Consider the following 23,454-nt stretch of genomic DNA (forward strand, 5'->3'; position numbering starts at 1 on the left):
TCTCCTAAGAAGACATACAAATGGCTAATAGAGATATCAAAAGATGCTCAATTTCACTAGCTATTGGGGAAATGCAACTCAAAAGCACGAGATATCTCCTCATATCTGAATGACTGTGATCAGCAAGTCAAGTAATAACAAGTGTTGGAGAGAAAGGGACCCCTTGTTCACTACTGGTGGGAATATAAACTGATATAGATACAAGGAAAACAGTATTGAGGTTCATCAAAAAATTAAGAATACAGTTACCAAATGACCCAGCAGCTCCTCTTCTGGGTACCTACCCCCCAAATTTGAAAACATTTATTCACGAAGATATTTGCATCCTTTTGTTCATCGCAGCGCTATTCACAATGGCCAAGACATGGAAACGGTTGACAGAGTCCTTCCATACAGTACTAGACAAAGAAGATGTGGTACACATCCGCAATGGAATACTCCTCCGCCATAAGAAAAGATGAAACACTACTTCTTACGACAACATGTGTGTACCTTGAGAATATTATGCTACACGAAGTAAGTCATATATGCTTAACAAAACAAATAATAGGGAAGAGACCATAAAAGTTATATAGGTGAAAATAGTTATTTTATTTTTTTTAAATTTGCAATGAAAGGCCATGGTCCATTTTTTACGTGTGGGGAATGATATGATCTGATTTTTACTAAGGCAGTAAAGTAGATATTAGCTTCTACTACCATGAGGGTCAAACATTCCCTGACTCAGACTTTAGATCACTACGTAGATAGTATTTTAAACCTGAGTCACCATTTCCTCCTCCATGATATGACGCACTCTTTTTCCCCTTAACCAATACAAACCTATATCGTATTTATAGTTTATACTTTTTTAATCATTTTGTTTGTGAAAGGTACAGACTTGTTTCATATTTTATTCATTCACGCTCTCCATTTTATTTCCCATCTCCAGTGCCATTCTTTTCTGCAATTCGGAATCTACCCCCAGTGATCTAAGTCCTTCCAATTCAGCTTCCTAAAATTTTCACCTATATGTGGTTCTGTGAAAAAAAAATATTTTTTGTTTTTCACGAAATTGTTTTAATAATATTTACACAAAAGTTTTGAGCAATACATGGTCTGTTTCTTATTTTATTTTATTTAACATACTGATTGTAAGTTTTATCCATGTTGTGATATGTAGAATTATTTTTTTCTTTCAAACTGATGCATAGTATTCCACCATAAGCATCCATTTGCCCCCTCTGTTCAATACTTATTCCTTCATGAGTAATGAACATTGCTTTTGTATAATTAAGGTTTAACTTTTTTGAGTCCGACTGCATCAAGAAAAAGAATATTCTTTCTTTTCTAAGTATGGTAGACATTACACACAGATGCCACAGATGGGAGTAAAAATCAGTATTACTTACAGCTGGCCTATCATATATCCAAGATACCAGGAAGGAAAAAGTGGAGATACTAATACCAAAAGGAAGATTTTCTTCAAATATCAACTCAAGTTTGGCACATGGATATTTTAGGGTGTGTAGCAGACACAATTTAAGCAACTCATGTATTAAAAATAGACCAATGAATACAATTTCAGGACACAATTTAGAGACTTCTCCAATCTTAAAAAAAAAACTAAGATAGTTTACTCAACTAACTAAATAGACAATAACATTTTTCTTATATATAAAGAGCAAAGCTAGAAAAAATTGCTTTCTGCTATAAACTGAATGTTTGTGCTCCTCTCAAAGTCATATATTGAAACTGTAATCCCAAAGTGATAGCATTTGAGTGGGAAGTGGCACCTTGGGGAGGTAATCAGGTCATGAAGATGGAGCCCTCATGAATGAGATTAGTGTCCTATAAGAGACACCACAGCGTCTGTGTCCCTTCTGCCCTCTGCTATGTGAGTGTACACTGAGAAGGTGGCTATCTGCAATCCAGAAAGAGGGTCCTCGCCAGCCACTAAACGTGCCAGCACCCTAATCTTAGACTTTCCCTGCCTCCAGAACTGTGAGAAGTAAATGTCTATTGGTTACATCACTCGGTCTATGGTAATTTGTTAAAGCAATCCAAAAATAAGTCAATGTCTTTTTAGAAAACAAAGAGAACTTACATATTTTTATATGTTTATATACATCCAAGTTTTTGTCTTATGATTGAATGTACTTACTAAAAATAATTAAGTCTGATGACAACTATGGTACATAGCAATTGGACAAAACACTGAAGAAAATATTGTATACAATTATATAATAACTTCTATAAATTAAGAAAATATTTTTAATTATGTCTTCATTATACACATATATTTAGTAACTAGTTTACAGTTTTATTTGATACTTAGCAAGGATAACAGAACTATTTAAATCCTACTAAATATGTTTAAAAATTATTCTAAGCTACATTAATATAACAATTAGTATTCATGTTGTCATATGCTGTATAACTTTAGATTTATTTATTTTTATTGTTGTTCAATTACAGTTGTCCCCATTTTCCCCATTACTCTCCCCTGCTTCACCCACCACCCACCTTCCACATTCAATCCCCCCCACCCCATTGTCTTTTTCCATCGGTCCTTTATTTTACACAATATAAGAAACCAATGAAGAGTAAAGCTTATAAGTACGGTGAAAGGTAAATCCAGATGTTAATATCCCTTTGGCAACTGGAATTGATGAAAATCTTCATGACCAGTTGATTTCTATTGGCTCACTTAGAATAACATTATTTACTACCATATTAATATTTAATATCTAAAAAGAAGTAAAATGACAATTGTTTAGTCAGAATCATGCAACAAAGACAATATATACAAATAATAAGTGTTCTCTAAGTAAACAAGGCATTTTTTCTTTTTCTTTTTCATTTTGATAAATTTTTTATTCCAAAGATTTCACAGCCATTTCAGAAATAATCTCACCCAACTCACCCATTATCCAGATGATAAAAATGAATCTTAGAGAGTTGGGATGGTTCTGAAGAGGCAGTGAACAATGAATACAATTACCAATTAAATATTGACTTCTGTTACTTCATTTTGTTATCCTGAGTCCTACATATTGAGTTACTCACACTTGCACTACATAAATCTCTATGCTTCCCATCCTCATATACTGTCTAACTATTTGCACACAAAATTTAGGTTAGAAATATGTTTGTTTTTCATCAGACTCAAAGAGATTTAGGATGCTGAATTCATTGACAATGATTTCAATTTTGTGTGTGTTACTTTTCATGGGAGATAATCTGAAATAGACCAGACAGAGACTAAGTTTGGAAGTGAACAATTGAAACAGCTGAGGACAAACAGTCCTCTGTAACTTCTATATGATGATGTCAGTAGCCCTTATCATTGCTGCTTTTTCTCCAATATTCTCTTGCCTTAGCTCAGTAAGTTTGGATTCAATCATCAATAATAAAAGAGAAGGTGAAGAGAATCGGCATTTCTTTAATACTTACCATGTACCAAACACTCTCTTATAGGCTTTATATATTTATTTGTCACTAAAGTACCTGGTCTTTGGATTTATTTCCACTGTTTATAGTAGACAAGTTTAGAAGGTATGTGTTAAATAATTTTTTTAATATCCATTACCTATGTTTGAAACCGACCCATCTTAAACCAAAATCTAACCTAGTTCTTTCAACATCAAAGTGAAAAGCAATGCCTTTACAAGATGCAACTAGGCACCCCTGTTGCTAGGGAAATGTTTTAAAAATTGTATTGATACAGCAATTAAAACATCCTTTGCATACAATTTCCATACCCATGGAGAATGGGAACCCACCTGAGAGAGAAATTGACTACTCTCCCCTTTTCCCATGTATCTATAAATGCTTAGAATATAGTTGGTGTTCACAAAAAATTATTTTGTTTAAATATACTTGAAAGAAACATTCCATTATTAGTAAAATTAATATCTTCTTTTGGAATCACTGAGGTAATAAAACATTGTTAAAAATATCCCTTAACACTTAAAATTCAATGACTGTACTTGAAAACAGTAGAATGAACTTTTCTGTATAATGATGTGTTTTTATGCCTAGCATTTGGTCAAAATGAACTTGAAATAATACTTGGCGTGTTAAAACACTGAACCCTGTCTTGCTGATGGTATGTACTTTATTTTCATAGTAAAAACCATGAGCTTTACTGTTCACCACTGTAACAGTAGATAAAGAGCAAGAAAACACTGCTGATCTGTTTTGATCTGTTGAACATTAGGCAGTTCAACAAAACTGATTTATAAGTGTAATTGATAAGTGTTGACTATTTATGCCTGGTGTATTAATTTTTCTTTTCAGGGACTGTTTCTTGGTCTGCCATAAAAGGCCACTGACTAAATCATTGATTTCCTTAAACTGGAATTTTAAAAACCAGGAAAATATTTAAAAGAAGAAAAATGAGGGTTAAGGTCTAGGTTATAAACTGTTATCTTACCAGGAAAGGACATTAAGTATGCAAACCTCTAATTTCCCAAACTTTATATAATTAAATGTGATAAAAGTATTTTAATACCAAAGTAATAATTAAGACAGTTCCATGTTAAAGGTGAAATCTCAACAGACTACAAAACAGTAACAACAGGACAGTTTTAGGTGGATAAAATGGCCCCTTAGGTGATGCCCAACTCTCACATCCTGTGAAAACTATGGGGACCTAAGACTGTGTCCAACACCTAATTGTTAGTATTTAAGTTGAAGTCAGTCAAGCAACTGAATGTTGTGTAAGTTACATTCATGCGAAGTGACTGTTTGATTAATAGCTAATTCTTTTCATTCATCTTTGAATGCAAACCGATACATGCACAGGCCCTCACACAGCTTTCGCAGTGCAGATGCAGCCTGAAGCTTAGATCAAACAAATTGTAACAGCTTCCGTAGCTGGTTTCTAGAATACAGTTTTTGAAATTTACCTTAATAGGACATAGATTCACAGAATTCAGGACTGCAAGGAGCTTAAGGGATTGTTTACTTCCATATTCTTATTTAATCCCAGAAGTGATTAAATCTCAAAAGTAAAAGGTTCTAAAATTATTTGGTCAAAGTAAAAAGCTAATCACTAGAACTTTAACAAAAATATCTGACTTCTTGTTCAATCCACAAATTTACAGCTTCATACACCTCTAGGTCAAAATATTCAGGAGTGCTAATAGACAATTGTATTCGTTTTGCAAGAGTTTTCAAAGATATTTTATCTAAGACATATGAAAAGTTGAAATACAGGTATTTTATTTTTGAATAAAAAATTTTATGCCCTGGCTGGTGTAGCTCAGTGGATTGAGCATGGGCTGTGAACCAAAGGGTCGATGGTTAGATTCCCAGTCAGGGCACATGCCTGGGTTGCAGGCCAGGTCCACAGTGGGGGCCACGTGAGAGGCAACCACACACTGATGTTTCTCTCCCTCTCTTTCTCCCTCCCTTCCCACCTCTCTAAATATAAATAAATAAATAAATAAATAAATCTTTAAAAATTTTTTGAGGCACTTCATCCATTATTGTCATATACGGAAGATAATAATTTAGATGTTTAAGGTACATTTAATCTTGCTTTAATTACATTAAGGCACTTTCTTAAATAAATGCCATTAAGTTGATTTGTATGACAGGTTACCAAGTATGATAGATAATATACAAATAGATATGGAAGTTCAATGAAAATAAACAAGAAAGGTTAGAATTCACTCATAATAATGTTTCTTTAGGGCTGAGAAATAAAAATATCTATGTAGATATTTTGAGTCACTCCATTTAAAAAAATATTGTCTTATATCACTCACCTTTTTATCTGGCTCATGAGTAAATCTAAGTGACTCCTTCTTTCCCTTGTATGTGAGGTTCACTGTATTAACAGCAGTCATTTCTAGCCCCCATATGTTGATGAATCCGAGCATCATTTCATTTGTGTTTACGTAACCTTTTTCCAGTAGCGTGCTTCTCAAGGTGGTCTACAAAGACATGGAAATAATTTAAATCCTTCATTTGAAAAAATAATTTAAACTTTAAAAATATATATTTTAACTTAAATATATTCCATAGTACAGCAAACTGTTTATTAAAATATTTTTAAAGGCATGTTAAGTACTACATATAAAATATGTAATGCAAAATAAATATAAAATATGGCATAAAACTTGATATATTATTTAACACAATTGCATACAAATGCTCTGAAATGAATACACACCTTGTTTAAGTTAAATTGTATCAAGGAATATAGGCCTCTTTCATAGGTGTCTGTAAGGAAATATAAAAGTGATGTATTTATATTCCCAAAGAAGAACAATAATAAATACTAGCATAATTTGCTTCATTTTTGCAGTATAAAGCATACCAAAACCATCATTGCATTTTAGTTAACTTGTTTAAACACAGTCCAAGGAACACTAAACTATGAAGAATGAATCACCAGAGAGGGTTCTAAAACATAAGGTTTATATCCACCTCTTTATATAAAGTGTAATATTGCCATATTTAAAATTAATTTGAATAGTAATCTAAAGCTATGATGTATTAAATACTTACTATTCATCAACTTCTAAGTACTTCATCACATTATTCTAAAATATGTATTATTATTATTATTACTCCATTGTATAGAAGAAGAAAGTGAGTGCTAGAGAAGTTAAATAAATGGCCACAAGTGAAACAACTAATTACAGATACTCCTTTATTGACGATGTGGTTACATCCCAATAAACCCCTCAGAAGCTGAAAATGCAGTAAGTCGAAAATGCCTTTAATACACCTAATCCATGAACATCTGTGCTTAGCCTAGCCTAGCTTAAACATGCTCAGAATACTTACATTAGCCTACAGTTGGGAAAAATCATCTAACACAGAACCTATTTTGTAAATAAGTGTTGAGTACTGAAATTTACTGAATATGTGAAACCTAAAACACAGTATCAAAAACTGCTGGCCACCGTACACCACACAGTAAAGCTGGTTTACCCTGATGGTCCCATGCACTGCCCTTCCTGCTGCTGCCCAGGACCATGGGAGCATCAGACAGCCTATCACTGGCCCAGGAAAAGATCAAAATTCAAAATTCAAAGTGCGATTTCCACTGAAAGTGTATCCCTTTCAACCATTATAAAGTTGAAATATCCTAAATTGACCCATCATTAAGTTGGGGACCATCTTCATTATCAAAGTCTGGTTTTCCTGACGACTAAGACTGAGTTCTATAAAACCATACAAGCACAAGACACAAAAGCAAATTGGAGTCATATGCATGACTGAGACAAGTGTTAGGTAAACATTGAAAAAGCAACACCTTTTAATTCCCTTTTCCACTTACACATCATTCCAACATTGTACTTACTAGTCATGTGAAAAAATTGTTTAATTTGCAATTAATTTTGTCTACACTAATTAAATGATATTCTGTCTATAATGTTTTTTTCTCTCTGTGTACACCTTTCTGCATGGCTCATTTATTTTCATTTTTAAAAAATATTTATTTCATATCTCGATTACAGTTGGCATCCAATACTATATTGATTTCAAGTGTACAACACAGTGGTAGACATTTATATAATTTACAAAGTGATCCCCTCATAAACCTAGTACTCACCTGGCACATACATAGTTATGAAAATATTATCGACTATATTCCTTATGCTTTATTTTGTAACTGCCAATTTGTGCCTCTTAATCCTTTACCTTTTTCACACAGCTCCCTAAACCTTTTAAATTTATCTATTGGTTTCTGTTTGAATTGCTCATTTATTTTGTTTTTTTTAGATTCCACATATTAATGAAATCATATGCTATTTATCTTTCTTTGTCCATCTTATTTCATTTAGCATAATGCCCTCTAAGTCCATCCATCTGGTTGCAAATAGTAAAATTTCATTGTTTTTTTATGCCCAAGTAATATTCTACAGCATATCCGTACCACTTCTTTATACATACAATTGCCTGTTTGTGGACATTTAGCTGTTTCCATATCTTGGCTATTGTATATAAAATGTCCTTCTTTGTCTCTTGTTATAGCTTTTGTTATAAAATCTATTTTATCTAAGTATTGCTATCCCAGCTTCTTTTTCATTTTCTTCCCTTCATTTTCTGCCTGTGTGTGCCTTTTGATCTGAAACGGGTATTACATAGGCAACATATGTAGAGGTTATGTTTTCTTCTCCATTTGGCCATCCTATGTCTTTGGACTGGAGCATTTAATCTATTTATTTTAAAATATTCATTCATATGTAGTACTTACCATTTTATTATTCATGTTTACCTTTTTCTTCTTCTTCAAGAAGTTCATTTAACATTTCTTGTAGTACTAGTTTGGTGGTGATAAATTCCTTTGGCTGTTTCTTGTCTAGGAAGTGCTTTATCTGTCCTTTAATTCTAAGGATAGCCTCATAGGTTAGAGTAATCTAGGTTGTAGGTCCTTGCTTTTCATCACTCTGAATATTGTGTGCAAATCCCCTCTGCCCTGCAAAGTTTCTGTTGAGAAATCAACCTATAGTCTATGGGAGCTCCTTGTATGTGAATAACTTCTCTTATCTTCCTACATTAACATTCTCTCTGTGTCTTTCATTTTTCCACTTTAATTATAATGCATCTTGATGTAGTCCTCCTTTGGTTCACCTCATTTGGGACTGTCTGTACTTCTTGAACTTGTATGCCTATTTCCTTTGCCAGGTAAAAGAAATTTTCAGTTATTATATTTTCAGGTATGCTCTCGATCCCTTGCTCTCGCTCTTCTATTTCTGGCATCCCTATGATGTGAATGTTATTATACTTAATGTTGTCAAAGAGGTCCCTACAAGTATCCTAATTTTTTAAGTTCTTCTTTCTTTTTGCTATTCTGGCTGGGCATTTTCTACTAACTTGTCTTCCAAATCACTGGTTTGACCCTCTGTTTCATCTAATATGATGTTGATTACTCCCAGTGTAATTTTCATTTCAGTTATTGCATTTTTCATTTCTGACTGGTTCTCTTTTATGTTTCTGTCTCCATTTTCATGTTTCCTATCTCTTCACTGAAGTTCTTACTGAGTTCATTGAGCATCCTTTTTTCATTTGAGACATGTTTGTTTCCTCATTTTCACAGCAGCCCTATGTAGTAAGTATCCTGTAGGGCCCAGTGCTGCAGATTCCCTGCTAGGTGCTCCAAGGGTGTCCCTTGTGTGGGTTTTGTGTGCCCTCCCATTGTAGTTGACCTGAATTGCTGTTGTTACTTCAGTGGGGGAAATAGACCCTCAGGCTGGCTGCCTGGCTGTGAGAACTGGCTGTGACTGCAGCAGATGAACCGTTGCACAGGGGCTGACCCCATGAAGTGGAATTCACATTCAGTAGGCTCCGGTGCCTGCTGAGTCCATCCTTCTGGTATGTTGTTTGTGGAGCTAATTAGGTGGTGCTCTGAAGCTGGCCACCAGGTGTATTTTTTATGGTGCCTTGTGAGGGGCTCTGGTGCAGTCCCAGGTCACTCCCTGGGCCCACCCCAAGTGATCTGCGTTTGGTAGATGCCTGTATTGGACTTGGAGGTATCTTGGAAAAGCTTTCTATAAACCAAGACTATCTGTACATGGCTTATTCAATATGCATAGTGAGGCAATATTTTTAGTCTTAAATTTTAATATGGTATCATAGATTTCAGTTTTTAAGGGTGACTCTTAAAATATAGAAATATAAGATAGAAAACAGAAGAGACCATTATTATGGGGCTATGAGCAGATTTTTGTTGTTTTTTGTAATGAATAAGAGAAAGATACCACATGAAATCATAGTTAAGGGCACACATATATCTATTTCATTCAGATAAGTAGGGCAAATTAACATTTTACTGAGCTATGGTGAAATGTATTTAATGTACACATTTCAAAATATGTTTGAGTTATCTTTATCTTTGAAAGAATGTCAGAAGATAATAATATTCCATGAAATCTGATTATACTTAAGTGAGAAAACAATTTAGGTAGGTGCCTAGCAATTAGATTGGAAATCTTGCTGGAACAGAGACATTTCTGAAGATTCTGATCTAATGAGTCCAGAGGCTCGATGCATTTGTTGTGTAATGTTGCTAATTACTCAAAAACGGCCCTGGCTGGTGTGGCTCAGTGGATTGAGCACTGGCCCGCAAACCAAAGGGCTGCCTGTTTGATTCCCAGTTAGGGCACATGCCTGGGTTGTGGGCCAGGTCCCTGGGGAGGGAGATGTGAAAGGCAACCACACATTGATGTTTGTCTCCCTATCTTTCTCCCTTCCTTCCACTCTGTCTAAAAATAAATAAATAAAATCTTTAAAAAAAGAAATTATAGAGGATTTTTAAAATTTTTGTGTTTAATTATAAGAAATATAGTGAGATTATAAAATATAACCAAAAATGTGGATATTATTTGTCAGAACCATTTGGTTTGCCTGCATGATGAGATCGTAAAGAAATATCTAAATTATACTGTTACTTCCCAGTGACTTAAAAAAATAATGATTTGTGATGAAACTTCAGTAGGATAAAGGTCAATAGTACCTCAGTTAATGTGTTAATGAAGGGCAGGGCTCTATAAACATAGGCTTTTAACTAATTGATTCTTCAACTAATTAATTTCTTCAACTTCTAAATCACAAAATACTAGGGGTTTTTTTTCTTTTTAATTTTAAGAATCTTGCTTACTTCCATATGATTCTTATATCAACTTTCTAACATACTTTATTTATTTCTTATGGTTGCAGAATATTGACTATGATTTACCTGAAATGATGAGAGATACATGCCTTTGCTCAATGAAAAATCTCTGATCTATGCCTAATTTATGGAAATTGCTGTGAACTGGCCACGAGAACTTCAACTCCCCACAGATGTTAGATTTATGAGTAAGGTTTGTATCAAGAGAATGTTCAGAAGAGCCATCTAGTAGAGCTGGTATTGTAAACCTGCCCCTCTACCAGTGTGACGATGACCAAGGACACTTCACTGAAACATAGATTCCTGGGCCTGTCCTGAAATGAATGAAATTTGAATGGGCTCCAGGATCTGCATTCTTTACGAACTACCCCAGCTGGTTCTGATAGCGATGATCAGCACAGCACATGCTGCTAAAAGGTTAGCAGTTCAGTCTGGTCTTCAGGAACAGTCATGGGGTGAACATATATTTAAGTTCAAATCCTTAAACCTTTCATGTTAAACTCGCTCAATATTAAAAACAAAAATCAAAGCAAAATCACTATAAAGCATAGAAACCAAACTTGAGTTTTGTTCTGGAACTATCTCACGTTTCAGAGGCACCCCTATGTGTTCATGGAACATAGCTTTTCAGCCAGATTGACCTCCCCCATAGTGAATGTCTATTGTTATATGAACAGCACTGGGAGAGCCTCTAGGAGAACAAAAATGACTGATATGTAATCCCTACCCACACAAATCTCCTAGTTATCCGATATTTAATATAGAGATTAACTGTATTTAGGAGAAGAAATTCTTTAAATAATTATAACACTTTTAAAAATTGCACTATTTATTAAACTATTTTAGTTTTAAATAATAATTTTTAGCTTTCAAAGTATGATGATACTTAACGTAAAAGTAACATGACAATTTATGTACATCATCAATTACATTTATCTACTAAATGAAACACACACCTATGGTTTCTCCATCATCCCAAAACAGAGATCCTTGTGCCGTCTGATTATCATCTGCAGCAACAATGAGCTTCATGTAATTTTTTCGACTATAAGAAAGAAATATCATCTTACCAATGTGTACAGAGGAGCATGCGCCTTGTTGTCACATGACATCGATGTAAATAGCCAAGCCGATACAACAAAGAATATCAATTAAGGGGAATGCAAAGTGTTTTAGACAAAGAAATGAAGCACTTTAGTATTTATTATGAGTTCATGAGAATGAACCATAAAATTATTGATATTTAATAAATATATCATGCATGTCTTTTGATCTCAAAAGTTCACCTATTGTAATAAATCAGAAGTGGCCTCACTTATAATAATTAAAACCATATTAAGTTTATTGACATATTTATCCTTTTCAATGGTAATCCTGTCATTGATCATTAAACATAAAACTATTTTAATGGCATTTTATCTCTTATGTCTTCCTTACATTTCCATATATAAATCACTGAGTTATCATAGCAATTATTACTAAGAATGTGGAGAATAGCCAGGAAGTTGTAAGTCCCATTCTAGGAATGGACACCATGTCTTAAATTTGTGGCAGCACTGGCCTAGTTGAGAATTAAATACTTGCCTCCATCCACACTGGATAAGAGAGCTGGTTTGACAGCCTCATGTTCCTCAGGAAGGATTTCTCAGGCAAATCATGCTTAGCTATCAGCCTTTTCCAATCACGAATTTTTAAGATCATACTGCCATGAAACTCTCCTAAAATACCAGAATCTAAAATTTAAATCTTCATAGCAACTTGATATTTTCCATGTAAAAGGTTAGCATGTCTTAGCCTGCATACATGTATGCATTTTAGTTCAGTTCACTGGTGTAGAAGATAAGTACTTTATTGGCAATATGAAAACTCTGGTTTAACCCACAATTTTGCAACATATTTTAAAACAGATTTAAAAGAATTTACAACTTGCACTTTATCCTGTATACAGGGTGAGGCAAAAGTAGGATTATAGTAGCTTTTATGGAAAATAATATAGTAGTTAATCCATAATAATACAGGAATAAAATGTTTTGTATATTCACAATGATAAACCTACTTTCCCCCTACCTTCTATATACCTAAACCTAATATCCTATTTACTTTATCTCTGACACACTCAAACACACACACACACACACACACACAATTGCCTCTTTCCTCCTTTCTCATTAACAAAACGATTCTTTAAGGAACAACTTGAATGGTCTCCTCAATGAAGCACTCATTTTTCACATAAAATCACTTTTCTCATCTTCAATTGATATAGGATAGGATATTGATAGAAATGGATCTAAATGTTCCCAGAAAATTGAAAGACACTGTTCAGGTTAACTGGGTCTGTGAGCATGTAGATGATGAACAGAGTGGATACAGTACAAAAGAAGAGACGGAGGGACTAAGTCTTCTAGAATCAGATTGACTGAGCCAGGAATTTAAGCAGCTGAAACAGAGACTCCATGGGTAGTATAAAAGAGTCACTCTTACATCGGTCACAAGAGACACAATAGACCCAGGATCCCTGATGGATTGGACATATTGCTGAATGAGAGAAAGAAAATACAAGGTAGGGGGTCCTGGAGCAAAGGAGAGAGGAGGGTCTTAACCAGATAATCAGTGTAAATGGTAATGATAGAAAACTGAGTTATCTTTTATCTTTATATGGACGAGTCCACTACGAAACCCATCTGCTTCTCCTGTGGGTCTCAAGGAATAGTGAAATCACAAATAGATATCCACATTTTCAATGACTAAAATGAGTCAAAGAACATTTACAGGACCGAAAGGAAGAGGCAGAGAAAGGGGAGCAGAAAAGACGGAAGGAAAGAGAATGTATGCTTAAAGATTCATTTAAAAATCATGTTTTTGTAAAGTAAACAATATTTATTTCCACACGTCAGAGGCAGTAAAAGATGAGGACCCAGGTAAGCCAGCCATTCAAAAAACAAGACATTCATTTGTGATTACCATTGCATAGTTATACAGAAGACATTAAGTTTTAATTGGTATGTTTGTCTGAAAAACTTTCTTACTGTAAGAGGAAATACCACATTTGGAGACAATTTTCCATGAGTCTCTCACATTTCTGTATACCTGGAATACCGAAGCCCTGACAGCTTTTCTTTTTCTGAACTATCCTTTTAAAGGTGTTTTAAAGCAAACAGTGTTGGAGTACAGAGCAGTGTTTGCATGCTTATTTTTTTTTAATTCCTGTCCAGTATAATAATTCAAAGCAAAGAGTGAACAAGTTTGCCTACAGTCCATAAAAAAGAAGGAGAAGGAGAAGGAGAAAGAAAAGAAGAAGAGTTCCCCTGAGCTTGGAATTACTAGCTGTTATTCAAAGTTCCGACATGGGCAGCACCTAATGAGCCACCCCTGTCCCCCCTGTGGGACTTGGAGGACAGGGAAAACTGAAGTAAATGTGAAGGTCACATTCTAGGTAGGCCGTGCGTAAAAAAGGTCGTTGATTCTGACCCAGCTCTATGACATTGGCAGGCTAACTTGTAAGCTTGGAAGTAGGGTGGAATCTCAGACCTTTCCCAATCCTTGACATTCCTACATGATGTATCTTAAAATTTAATCTGAGCTCTGTAAACACTTCATTTACCTGTGAAATGTGTTTTGGTCAGGCTCTTGGCAAGGTAGAATGTAGCCGCCACGAACATGAAGGTTTATTTTATGTAAAGGAGCATCAAATTCTTTGACGCTTCCCCTGACACCAATGTCTTGACCCTGGAAATGACAGGGTTGGAAGAAAGAACAAAAGCAGCGAGAAGTAGGATTACTAGCAATATTGTAACTTGAGGAGACTCATTTATAAAGTCGAATGACACACTTTCCATTTTAGAATCAAGACACAAACATCTCTTCAGAAGATCATGTTGTTTAAAGCATATATTCAGTACTGGTTTATTGGTAGCTTTGAAATGGATTTGCAATTACTTGATCTTGTGGTGCTCACATGCAGAAAATGGACAAGTTTTGAAAGCTCACAGAAGTCATTCCCAACATACACTATTTTGGGGAAGACTGTATTACCTTTAATGATCATTTTGAATAGTTAATAAAGGACAATGACCATTTGGTGTACAATGTGTACTTCTCATGCTTATTAGGTAAAATAAATAAATGACTACATAAACAACTATGGCAGAATAGATTCTCTTTACTGTGCATTAATCTGATTCAGATATAATTAGCAAGAAATACCTTACTCATTTTAATTGGAAAGTAAACCAAATATGTCGTTAATGAAAAGGTTAGGATCAAACGTAAGCCCATTTGTGGTTAACCAATTCCTTGGAATTCTTTAATGACTTACCGTATGGTAATCAAACCACCGAGCATTAGGGACGTAGCCTTGTACAACATCAGTATTCTAGAATTTAAAAATATAGTTATTTTTGTTTAATCTCTCTTCCACCTAACCTCCCTGCACCCCGCAGCTGTCAGCCTGCTCTCCATCTATGAGTCTGTCTCCATTTTCCTTGTTTGTTCAGTTTTCTCATTAGATTCCACATGTGAGTGAAATCATACGTTATTTGTCTTTCTCTGAATGGCGTTATTTCACTTAGCATAAAGTTCTCCAGGTAAAGACTGATGGACATGGACAACAGTGTGGCGACTGCAGGGGGCTGGGGGACATAAGGAGACTAAATGGTCATGGACAAATATAATAAATATGAAATCAAAAAAGTATAGTTATTAAAACATAAATTAATAAAAATGTTTTATGAACAAAAACATGTGGTAGGACTTACAGGTTTCAATACAGGGGTGACCATGAATGCCGGGCCCCACAAGAACTGCTCGAAAACGTCCCAGGTTGGCTTCTCATTATAGAACCTTGACAAGATATTTACAAATAGTTTAATGGAAGAACTTTATCTCTAATGAATGCCATAAAATAGGTAGTAATTTTGCAGGGTGGACATTTGTGGATTGAAATGAAAACTAAAGTATATATATATTTTTTAATTCTATGACTTGGAATTCAATATGCAATACTATCATGCTTCATGAGTAAATCTAGACTATGACTAAACTTCCCGACACCATGTCGAGAATTGTGATTGGTCATATAACACTGCATGAGAAATTTCCTTTGAAAAGAACTCACAGAGGTACACATATTAACTAGGAATAGAACATCAACAAACTAGAAAGTAAAAATTATAAATGCCCTGGAAAAGAAGTGTGAGAAAAGTGTTGTCTAATAAAGCAACTGGAGAGAATAATTTGAATCTAGAAAAACTTTTTTTTAAGAAAGCTGAATCTTTCATCTTATTACTAGAACGTAAGGCATATTGATCAACTTATTATTTTGGTAAATTTACCTTGGTTATTACTGATTAATTTGAGTAAATATACGTTGTATGTTTTAATTGATTTATCCATAGTACAATATAACAAATTACCTTTTTCAATTACTCTGGTAATATAGGGTACACAGGGAGCTAAATATACTGTGTGAAGAGAACGCCCCAAAATGGAATTATTTTCTAGAAGGCTGGCCCCTTGTAGAACAGGCTTCCCCTGATGGGTGAGTGTTCTAGGAACCCACCTGTATCAGTGTACTAGGGGCTCTTTTTGTGAGAGGCTGCATTTGGCTCCAGTGAATTTTTTTGTGAACACTCTTTCAATGCATTTGTTGATTTCATGAGGATGATTTATGAGCACACCTGCCCATACCTCGTTGAATTTTCAGAATTTCTTCACAAAAACAGCATGACCCGCATGTCGACCCTCCCTATTCAGCCATACTCTCCCCAAACAACTTGTTTTTTGTTTCCCTGGGAGAGAAATGTCCTCAGAAAAAACATTTTGCCAAGATGGAAGAGGTGAAACAAACAAACAAACAAATAGCAGAAGCACTAAAAGGCATCAAAATCAATGAGTTCAAAAACTGTCTTTGAGCAGTGGCAAAAGCATCTCGATAGGAGTATTGCATCAAATGGAGAGCTCTTTGAAGGTGACCGAAGTTTAAATATGTAAGAATAAGTATATAATTTTTTACAAATAAATTCCATTTCTTGGTTCCCCCCTCTGTATGATGATTTCAAGGGTTTCTTTGATGAGTATGTGTTTGTTTTTTGTAATATCTATGATACAAATCAGTTTGTATTTATCTTAAGGATAGAACAGGTTAAAATTTTTGTAACCATGCTCCATGGAGCAACATTTCAAGATTTGGCCATATATCAGTTTGAGCTTTAACAAGTGAATCCAAAATTTTTTTCTAACGAGAATATTAAAAGTGTTCTAAGGTACCCCATTAGCACACCTACAAAAAGGAGTGAGATTTTCTTTAATTAGGAACTTATACATGGTAGATTTCCTTACATGCTGTAAACTGTAACTAATTTAATCATAATGTAAGGACAATATTATTTATGTAGAAAACGGTTTGAATATACTCAATGTAATAAGTTATGGAAATTATCAGGAATAACACCTGGAATATTGTATTTGTTCCTAATGAGAAAAATTACTTTTTTAGTAACTAATTACTTTGTTTTATTTTTAATGCCATATATTAATCTATCAGATTTATTTATGAACATATTTGTTAAGCCAACATGTACACTAAAATAACAATGAAAACTTTCCAAGTCAGAATATTTCTATATGGTACTGAAAGATACTAAGTAAAATAAATGAAAACACTCTCTGTATGGTAGAAAAAATGTGCACTTACTCATGCAAAAGAGGTCGGATAACAGTGCCACCGCGAGCATGAACTTCATGCATCTGTGTATAGAAGTAGGGCAACAAAGTGTATCTTATACTTAGAATGTCCCTTGACATTGCGGAAAAAGTTTGATTCCAGGAAGCAGGATCTTGTCTCTGAAATAAACCAAATTGAAATAGTCATAAGCTTTTGTCTTGGTTTAAGTCACACTTTTCAAATGCATATTTGGAGAATAAAAAGTAAAGAATAATATTAATTCCCTATCCTGTGCTTTACCCTATTGTCACAAAATGTTATGCAATAATGTTTCTATCTCATACTGAGAGCACAATATTGACCTTTAATAAGAAAAATGCAGATTAAATTTCTGGCTTGATTTAGTTTTAAGTTATCATGTGTGAAGAGAAGTTCACATTTGAATAGGGGGCAAATACATTGTCAACTATGATGATATACAATGTAGAAGTGAAAAGTGTAGGACGTATATGAAAAGTTACACAAAATTGAATTGCAATAAATAGAGATACAGAGAGCCTGCCATGTAACCCTGCACATTATGTGTTCTCATGAGAAGTAAGTACATTATTACGCTAAAAAACTAATTATATATGAGGATGAGAAAATCTAATTAATGTTGGACAAGGGAAAAGAGCATGCCCCAGTTTATTCTAGAATATACATTCCAGGTAAGAAGACTAAAATAGTATGTGAAAGATTAAACACCTGTTGAAAACATTTTTGCACTAACTGGTTAAATATAATTCACATTTAAAGTGATTAGTATTTTATATTTTATCTTTTCCAGGGAACAAATAAGGCTGCCACATAACTCCAGGGGCGACACTTCCAATGTTTTTTGTGGATATCAACAAGAATAGGAAGGTTAAGAGCTTCCTCATATCCAGGAAGGTTCCAACTTTTCTAGATTTTAGGATTAGGAATGCTGGATAATGACTGAGTGTTATTACTGGTATATGTAGTGTTAGAATAGGCACATACTTAAAAATTACATGTTTCAAGAACTACTAAGCTGGATCTGATCATATTGTTACAAATTTCAAAGTCAGGTAAGAAGAAAGAGACAAAGATAATATCTGTTGCTTATTGACTTCAATATTATTTCACTTTAAAAATATTGACAGACAAGCATATAATTCTAAATCATAAATTCCTAAATTTGATTCTATTACCTCATAATTAAACTTAAGTTGAGCCTTCTGTTCTTTTGATTTTTTATTTAGAAATATTTCCTTAGTCTTTTTTCTCTCCTCCACTTCATCTTCCCAAAAACTCCAGCCGCATTTCCATCTTGGGTTCTTTCCCTTATTCCCTTCCGCTTGGAATTATCTTCCCCAATACAATATTTATATTAGCTGCTCTCCCCCACTCAAGTCTCTGCACTAATTGTAAGGTGACTTCATCTAAGATAAGTCGACCTCCCTGATCCCCCCCTTCTAAAACAGAACCCCTATAACTCTCTATCACTTTAACACACGCCATTTTTGCTTCATATGCATTTATTTGTACCTCATAGTTTATCTCAATATATACATATAAATATATAAATTATGTACACCTTATATGGACACATTATATGAATAGTAGGGCAGGGGGTTTGTAAATGTCAGCTAGTAGATTCTCAGTGAATACTTGCTGAAAGAATCCATACCCAGCCTTCTCCTAATATCACAGCTTTCTAACTTACGTTATTGATAACAAGTTTTCCTGTTAAATATTTCTATTCCATCAAGTTACATCTCTGTTGCCCAACTTTCAGATTCTTCCAGAATATGATACTGCCTTTCTACCCTAAATAGATTTTCACTTTCGTTTTCTGACTAAGATTTCCCAAAAGTAACACAAGGATTTGAAGCACACGGTGGGCTCTGCCATTCAGTTACTACGGCTAGATTTCATTCTTTAAAAACAAGCTCTGTCTATAACTCTCCCATTAGGGGCTCTTGACAATTTATCTTTGCTCTGTACTCCTTCACTGAAAGTCAATATCACAAAATCTAGTGCTTAGTTAAACATTGCCTCTAAGTGTTCATACTTTTCCATAACTTTTAGTATCGTCTCCCCTTTCATTCAGAATTTCCTCTGGACAGCTTGGTAAAGTGTATAGCTGTACCACCATTCAGAAGTAAGTTCTCCTGAGTCCCTTTTTCTTTTCTTTCAATTTCTCAACTCATTTTTTTTAACATATGCCTTTTTAAATTTTCCTATTCCATGCATTGATACAAGTATTTCAAATGGCTTTCACTTCTAATTATTTAGTATGAAGCTGTCTATTTTATTGTTCCATTCTTGTTTGGAAGAAGTTCCACAGGGAATTTTTTCCCCTGACTACTCCAAAATTATATAGAAAAGCCATAAATAAGCAATCTATCAAAGTTTTGTACCCAGAATTATAAAGAGTAACCCAAGCCAGAAAAGCCTCAAAATAATGAGCTTAGAAATTCTCAGTAAATATACAGAGAGTAAAAAATATTTATCTGGACATCATTGAGGAAAGTCAATACAAAACTTATACGTTTAGTCGGGCAGCAGAGTAGATACAATAATTACATACCCTGGTACCCTTAACATTGTGATTTCTTGAGTATGGATAAAATGCCCCAAGTTGCATCCAGCGAGTGCAGAGCTGATATTCCGAATTATTGAAGAAACCACAGATATCTGCTCCAGTCTAAAATGCATTGTTATATTTAATTAATTTTCAGGTTTTCCTTAATATTTACAAGTTACAAATATGAAAGGAATAGAGTGACTTACATAAGATATTCCAAAGAGACTAAATTCCATCATACCTAAAAAAATTAGGAAAAGATCTTAGTAAACTATAGTTTCAAAATTTGATATTTTTATTCATGAAAATGTTCCATTTCTAATATCAATCTCTAGTTCAATGAAACATTTTAAGGTAATTAACACAGGCAATTCTTTTAATGATTTTCATACATGTTAAGTTTATAGTGTTAATGTCACTTATAAAAAAGACAGGATATGTTTTCTTGACAATTCTAAGATAACATATTTAGAGCACAGAACTATTATGAAGACATTATAGTATGAGAAGAAAGTGTAGTGGTTTTCTTGGTTTCATGTTTTATAATAAAAGGTTATCTCTGTAATAATTTAATGATAGGTCTCATCATTTGAAACAAATTAAGTTATTTTATGAAATAAAATCCTCAGAAGAAAATAGAATGCATGTGATTTCCCAGATTTTCAGTTGTAAATCATTTTTAAGACTAGATTGCAAACAGAAAAGTATTCATTTGCCCTTTAAAATGATAATGTCTTATTTACTATTTATCCAGCCATTGCCAGAAAACTGTTTCTAAATTTGGTTTTACATATTTCATTCTTTAGCATTGATGAGTGATTCTTAGAATCTAGAAGTTCTATTCTTAGCATGTTACCCTTCCCATCTAGCTCCCTTTCTAACCAGGAAACAAAATGTGATAAAATTATTTTCTCAAAATAGACTGTTTGGAAATCATTAGTTTCTATAAAGCATCCCAAATCTTGTTTTCTAGCCTATTGCCTTATATCATGGTGGTATTTGTCATAAAATGTGATGCCAGAAGTATATTTCTGAGACAGACTTATAAAGTATAGGAACAGACACCAGAAAAAGTAAATACCTAACAGAAAACTCAAAAAAATGATAAAGGTGGTGAATCTCACATACCAATGATTGATTTGCCCAAATTGTTCCATTCTGCATAGTTGTCTCCAAGCCAGTGACCCCCCCATCGTCCGGCAGTTGGATATGTGGAACGAGAAATAACGATTCCTCTTTTGCCAGTTGCCTTCTGCAATGCACTAATATAAGTGAAGAAGGATCTGTAAGTCTTTACATTGATTGTTTTCTTCAGATATTTCTACTTACAATCTCTTCATTGAAAATAGGATTTGATTTATGATCCCTATGTTGTGTCATTACAACTAGCTCTTCATAAGTGAGCCTTCTCTCATTATACTATAAATTCCTCACCAGTATGAAGGTATCTTTTTTCTCTTCCAACATTTATGAGCTTGAAATACCTAAGTGGCCTGCAGTTATTTGTTCAATTAATACAAATTAAGTCAACTATTGGTATTATCAAATCAACTAATTAATCGTTCCATGAGTTTTTTTGAATGAACATATTTTATTCCACTTAAATGTTTTCTCTTGATAAAAGGTCTAGGCTCTAACTATTGATTGCTCCAACCCTTCTCAAGTGTAGCTTGTCAACACTCAATCTTTGTATTACTGTGAAGAGAATGTTTGTTATAATATTCCTCGTTTTACGGACTAGTTTAAATAGAACAAGACTTTCCTGGGCTTAAAAATACAAATAATTGCTCTATACAAGAATAGAATCTATTCAAAGTCAGATTAAAAGCATGGATTTTATAAATTATGTCATTTTCCCCCACACTCTTTGCAAAGTGACTTGAATAACTTATTTTGTGTTTTAGTGGCAAGAATAATGCATTACATTATATTATCTGCATTTCCCTCTCTCTCTTTGATATAACACAAATTATCTACAATAGAAAATTATTTTAATATTCTACTAATTAGAAATAAAATGTTTATTTTTATATTACTCAAAATTAAGTGTATATGGATAAGGACTGTAGAAAAGTCTCAGGGAAATATTTCAAGTACTGAATTAGGTAGACGTTACAACTCACTAACATGGTATCAACAGTACAGAGTCATTTTTGTTGTTGTAGCACGGCCACGGTGTTTATTCTGATTTGTTTATAGATACAGCTTCTTCAATGAGTCCTTGAGATTCTTGAGGTTAAAGATTTGTGTTAATCTTTTTGTGTACTTTTTACACCTATTACAGTACGAAGCATATAATGGTAACTTAGAAAAATTTTTAATTACTGAATAGCTCAAATTAATACTATAGGAAGCTAAAATATTTTAAATAGACATAAGATGATATATTGAACCATCTGTTGATAACAAACAATACTGTATCCATTAATTGAAATTTCCTACTTTATGTGGGTCTCTTTTTAGAAAGGTCATATAAGCAAATCATCTTCATTGTATAATTTTTGATAATATATATAAAAAGTCAATCAAATTAGTAAAATTAATATATTGGCTATACATCACATACATTTCCTGATATTTTTCAAGAAATGAATGTATATTTCCAAATAATAAAATAATTGATAAATTAAAACATTTAAATGAAAATGCATAATGTAAATTTAACTAACTTGAAAATAAAATTAAATTTATTTAACTATTATAAAGATTACATAAGAATAAAGTTGTCACAAACTCTCATTGTGTTCACATGCAAGAAACACATAATCTTAAAGGCTTTATTTCTTCTATATGCCTTTTGCAAAAATCTTTACCAGGGGCTGGAATTAATAACTGAATATATGTTTTACTAGATTTCTGATCAATAAGAATTCTGCATAAATTATTTTCAAAATAATCCTGGCTAGTATTGTTCAGTGGATTGAGTGCTGGCCTGCCAACCAAAGGGTCACTGGTTTGATTCCCAGTCTATCATTTAAAAATTTTTTTTAATAGTTTTCTTTTAAGGAAAATCCTAACATTGCTTTAGAAGAGTATCTTCTGTAAACCTTCACAGAAAATATTTCTTATCTGAAAAATCACCTGTCACCACTAAAAAAATAATTTAAAATCCCATCGCTATACATATTTTGTAAATATTTCCAACACATCTAACTTTACAAATAATTTAGACACAATGAACTTAGTTCACTTTGAAGAAGCACATTAAACCATAAGTGTATCTTCTGTTGTCAATTGATTTTGGAGAATATAGCTTATAGAAAGAATTTTAATGTTCTCTTACAGAACTATTTTATTGGATTTTATAATAGTTTACACAAGCATTTTGAAAATATTAGAAAATTTATAAAACTATCTTGAATTATTGGAGAAAAGTCCTTTTAAAAAGAAAATAATTATTTTTTAAAAAACATACATTGTATATTATAAAAATGGACTGTATGAAAGAAGACTATTCATTTGAAAATTTTAAAACATTTTAAATTATCTAAGAATGTATTTATTTTAGTCATGTTTACTGAAGGTAATCTCAAATCAATTCAAATATCTATTGTGTTTAATTACTGGTGAAATCAATTGATA

The 23,454-nt window shown here is 33.4% G+C and overlaps 1 protein-coding gene across 2 annotated transcripts in view; it reads right to left on the reverse strand.

Annotated features, from left to right (window-relative positions):
- Positions 1-624: 624 nt before the first annotated feature.
- The window catches only part of SI (sucrase-isomaltase), a 102,241-nt gene continuing 79,411 nt past the window's right edge, over positions 625-23,454 (reverse strand). Inside the window, exons 38-48 of one of the 2 annotated variants that reach the window (XM_024560372.4) lie at positions 21,001-21,134; positions 20,079-20,113; positions 19,876-19,992; positions 17,310-17,458; positions 15,373-15,457; positions 14,934-14,990; positions 14,220-14,344; positions 11,572-11,660; positions 6,164-6,213; positions 5,757-5,924; positions 625-2,729 (exon numbers count right to left, since the gene is read on the reverse strand). In XM_024560372.4, coding sequence (XP_024416140.2) covers positions 2,661-2,729; positions 5,757-5,924; positions 6,164-6,213; positions 11,572-11,660; positions 14,220-14,344; positions 14,934-14,990; positions 15,373-15,457; positions 17,310-17,458; positions 19,876-19,992; positions 20,079-20,113; positions 21,001-21,134 — 1,078 coding nt within the window. In that variant the 3' untranslated portion in view covers positions 625-2,660. Of the gene's footprint in view, positions 2,730-5,756; positions 5,925-6,163; positions 6,214-11,571; positions 11,661-14,219; positions 14,345-14,933; positions 14,991-15,372; positions 15,458-17,309; positions 17,459-19,875; positions 19,993-20,078; positions 20,114-21,000; positions 21,135-23,454 lie in introns of those variants that run through there. The other variant, XM_045197612.2, reaches the window with a different exon arrangement.

Source organism: Desmodus rotundus, chromosome 2, assembly GCF_022682495.2.
Source record: "Desmodus rotundus isolate HL8 chromosome 2, HLdesRot8A.1, whole genome shotgun sequence".
Taxonomy (NCBI): Eukaryota; Metazoa; Chordata; class Mammalia; order Chiroptera; family Phyllostomidae; genus Desmodus; species Desmodus rotundus.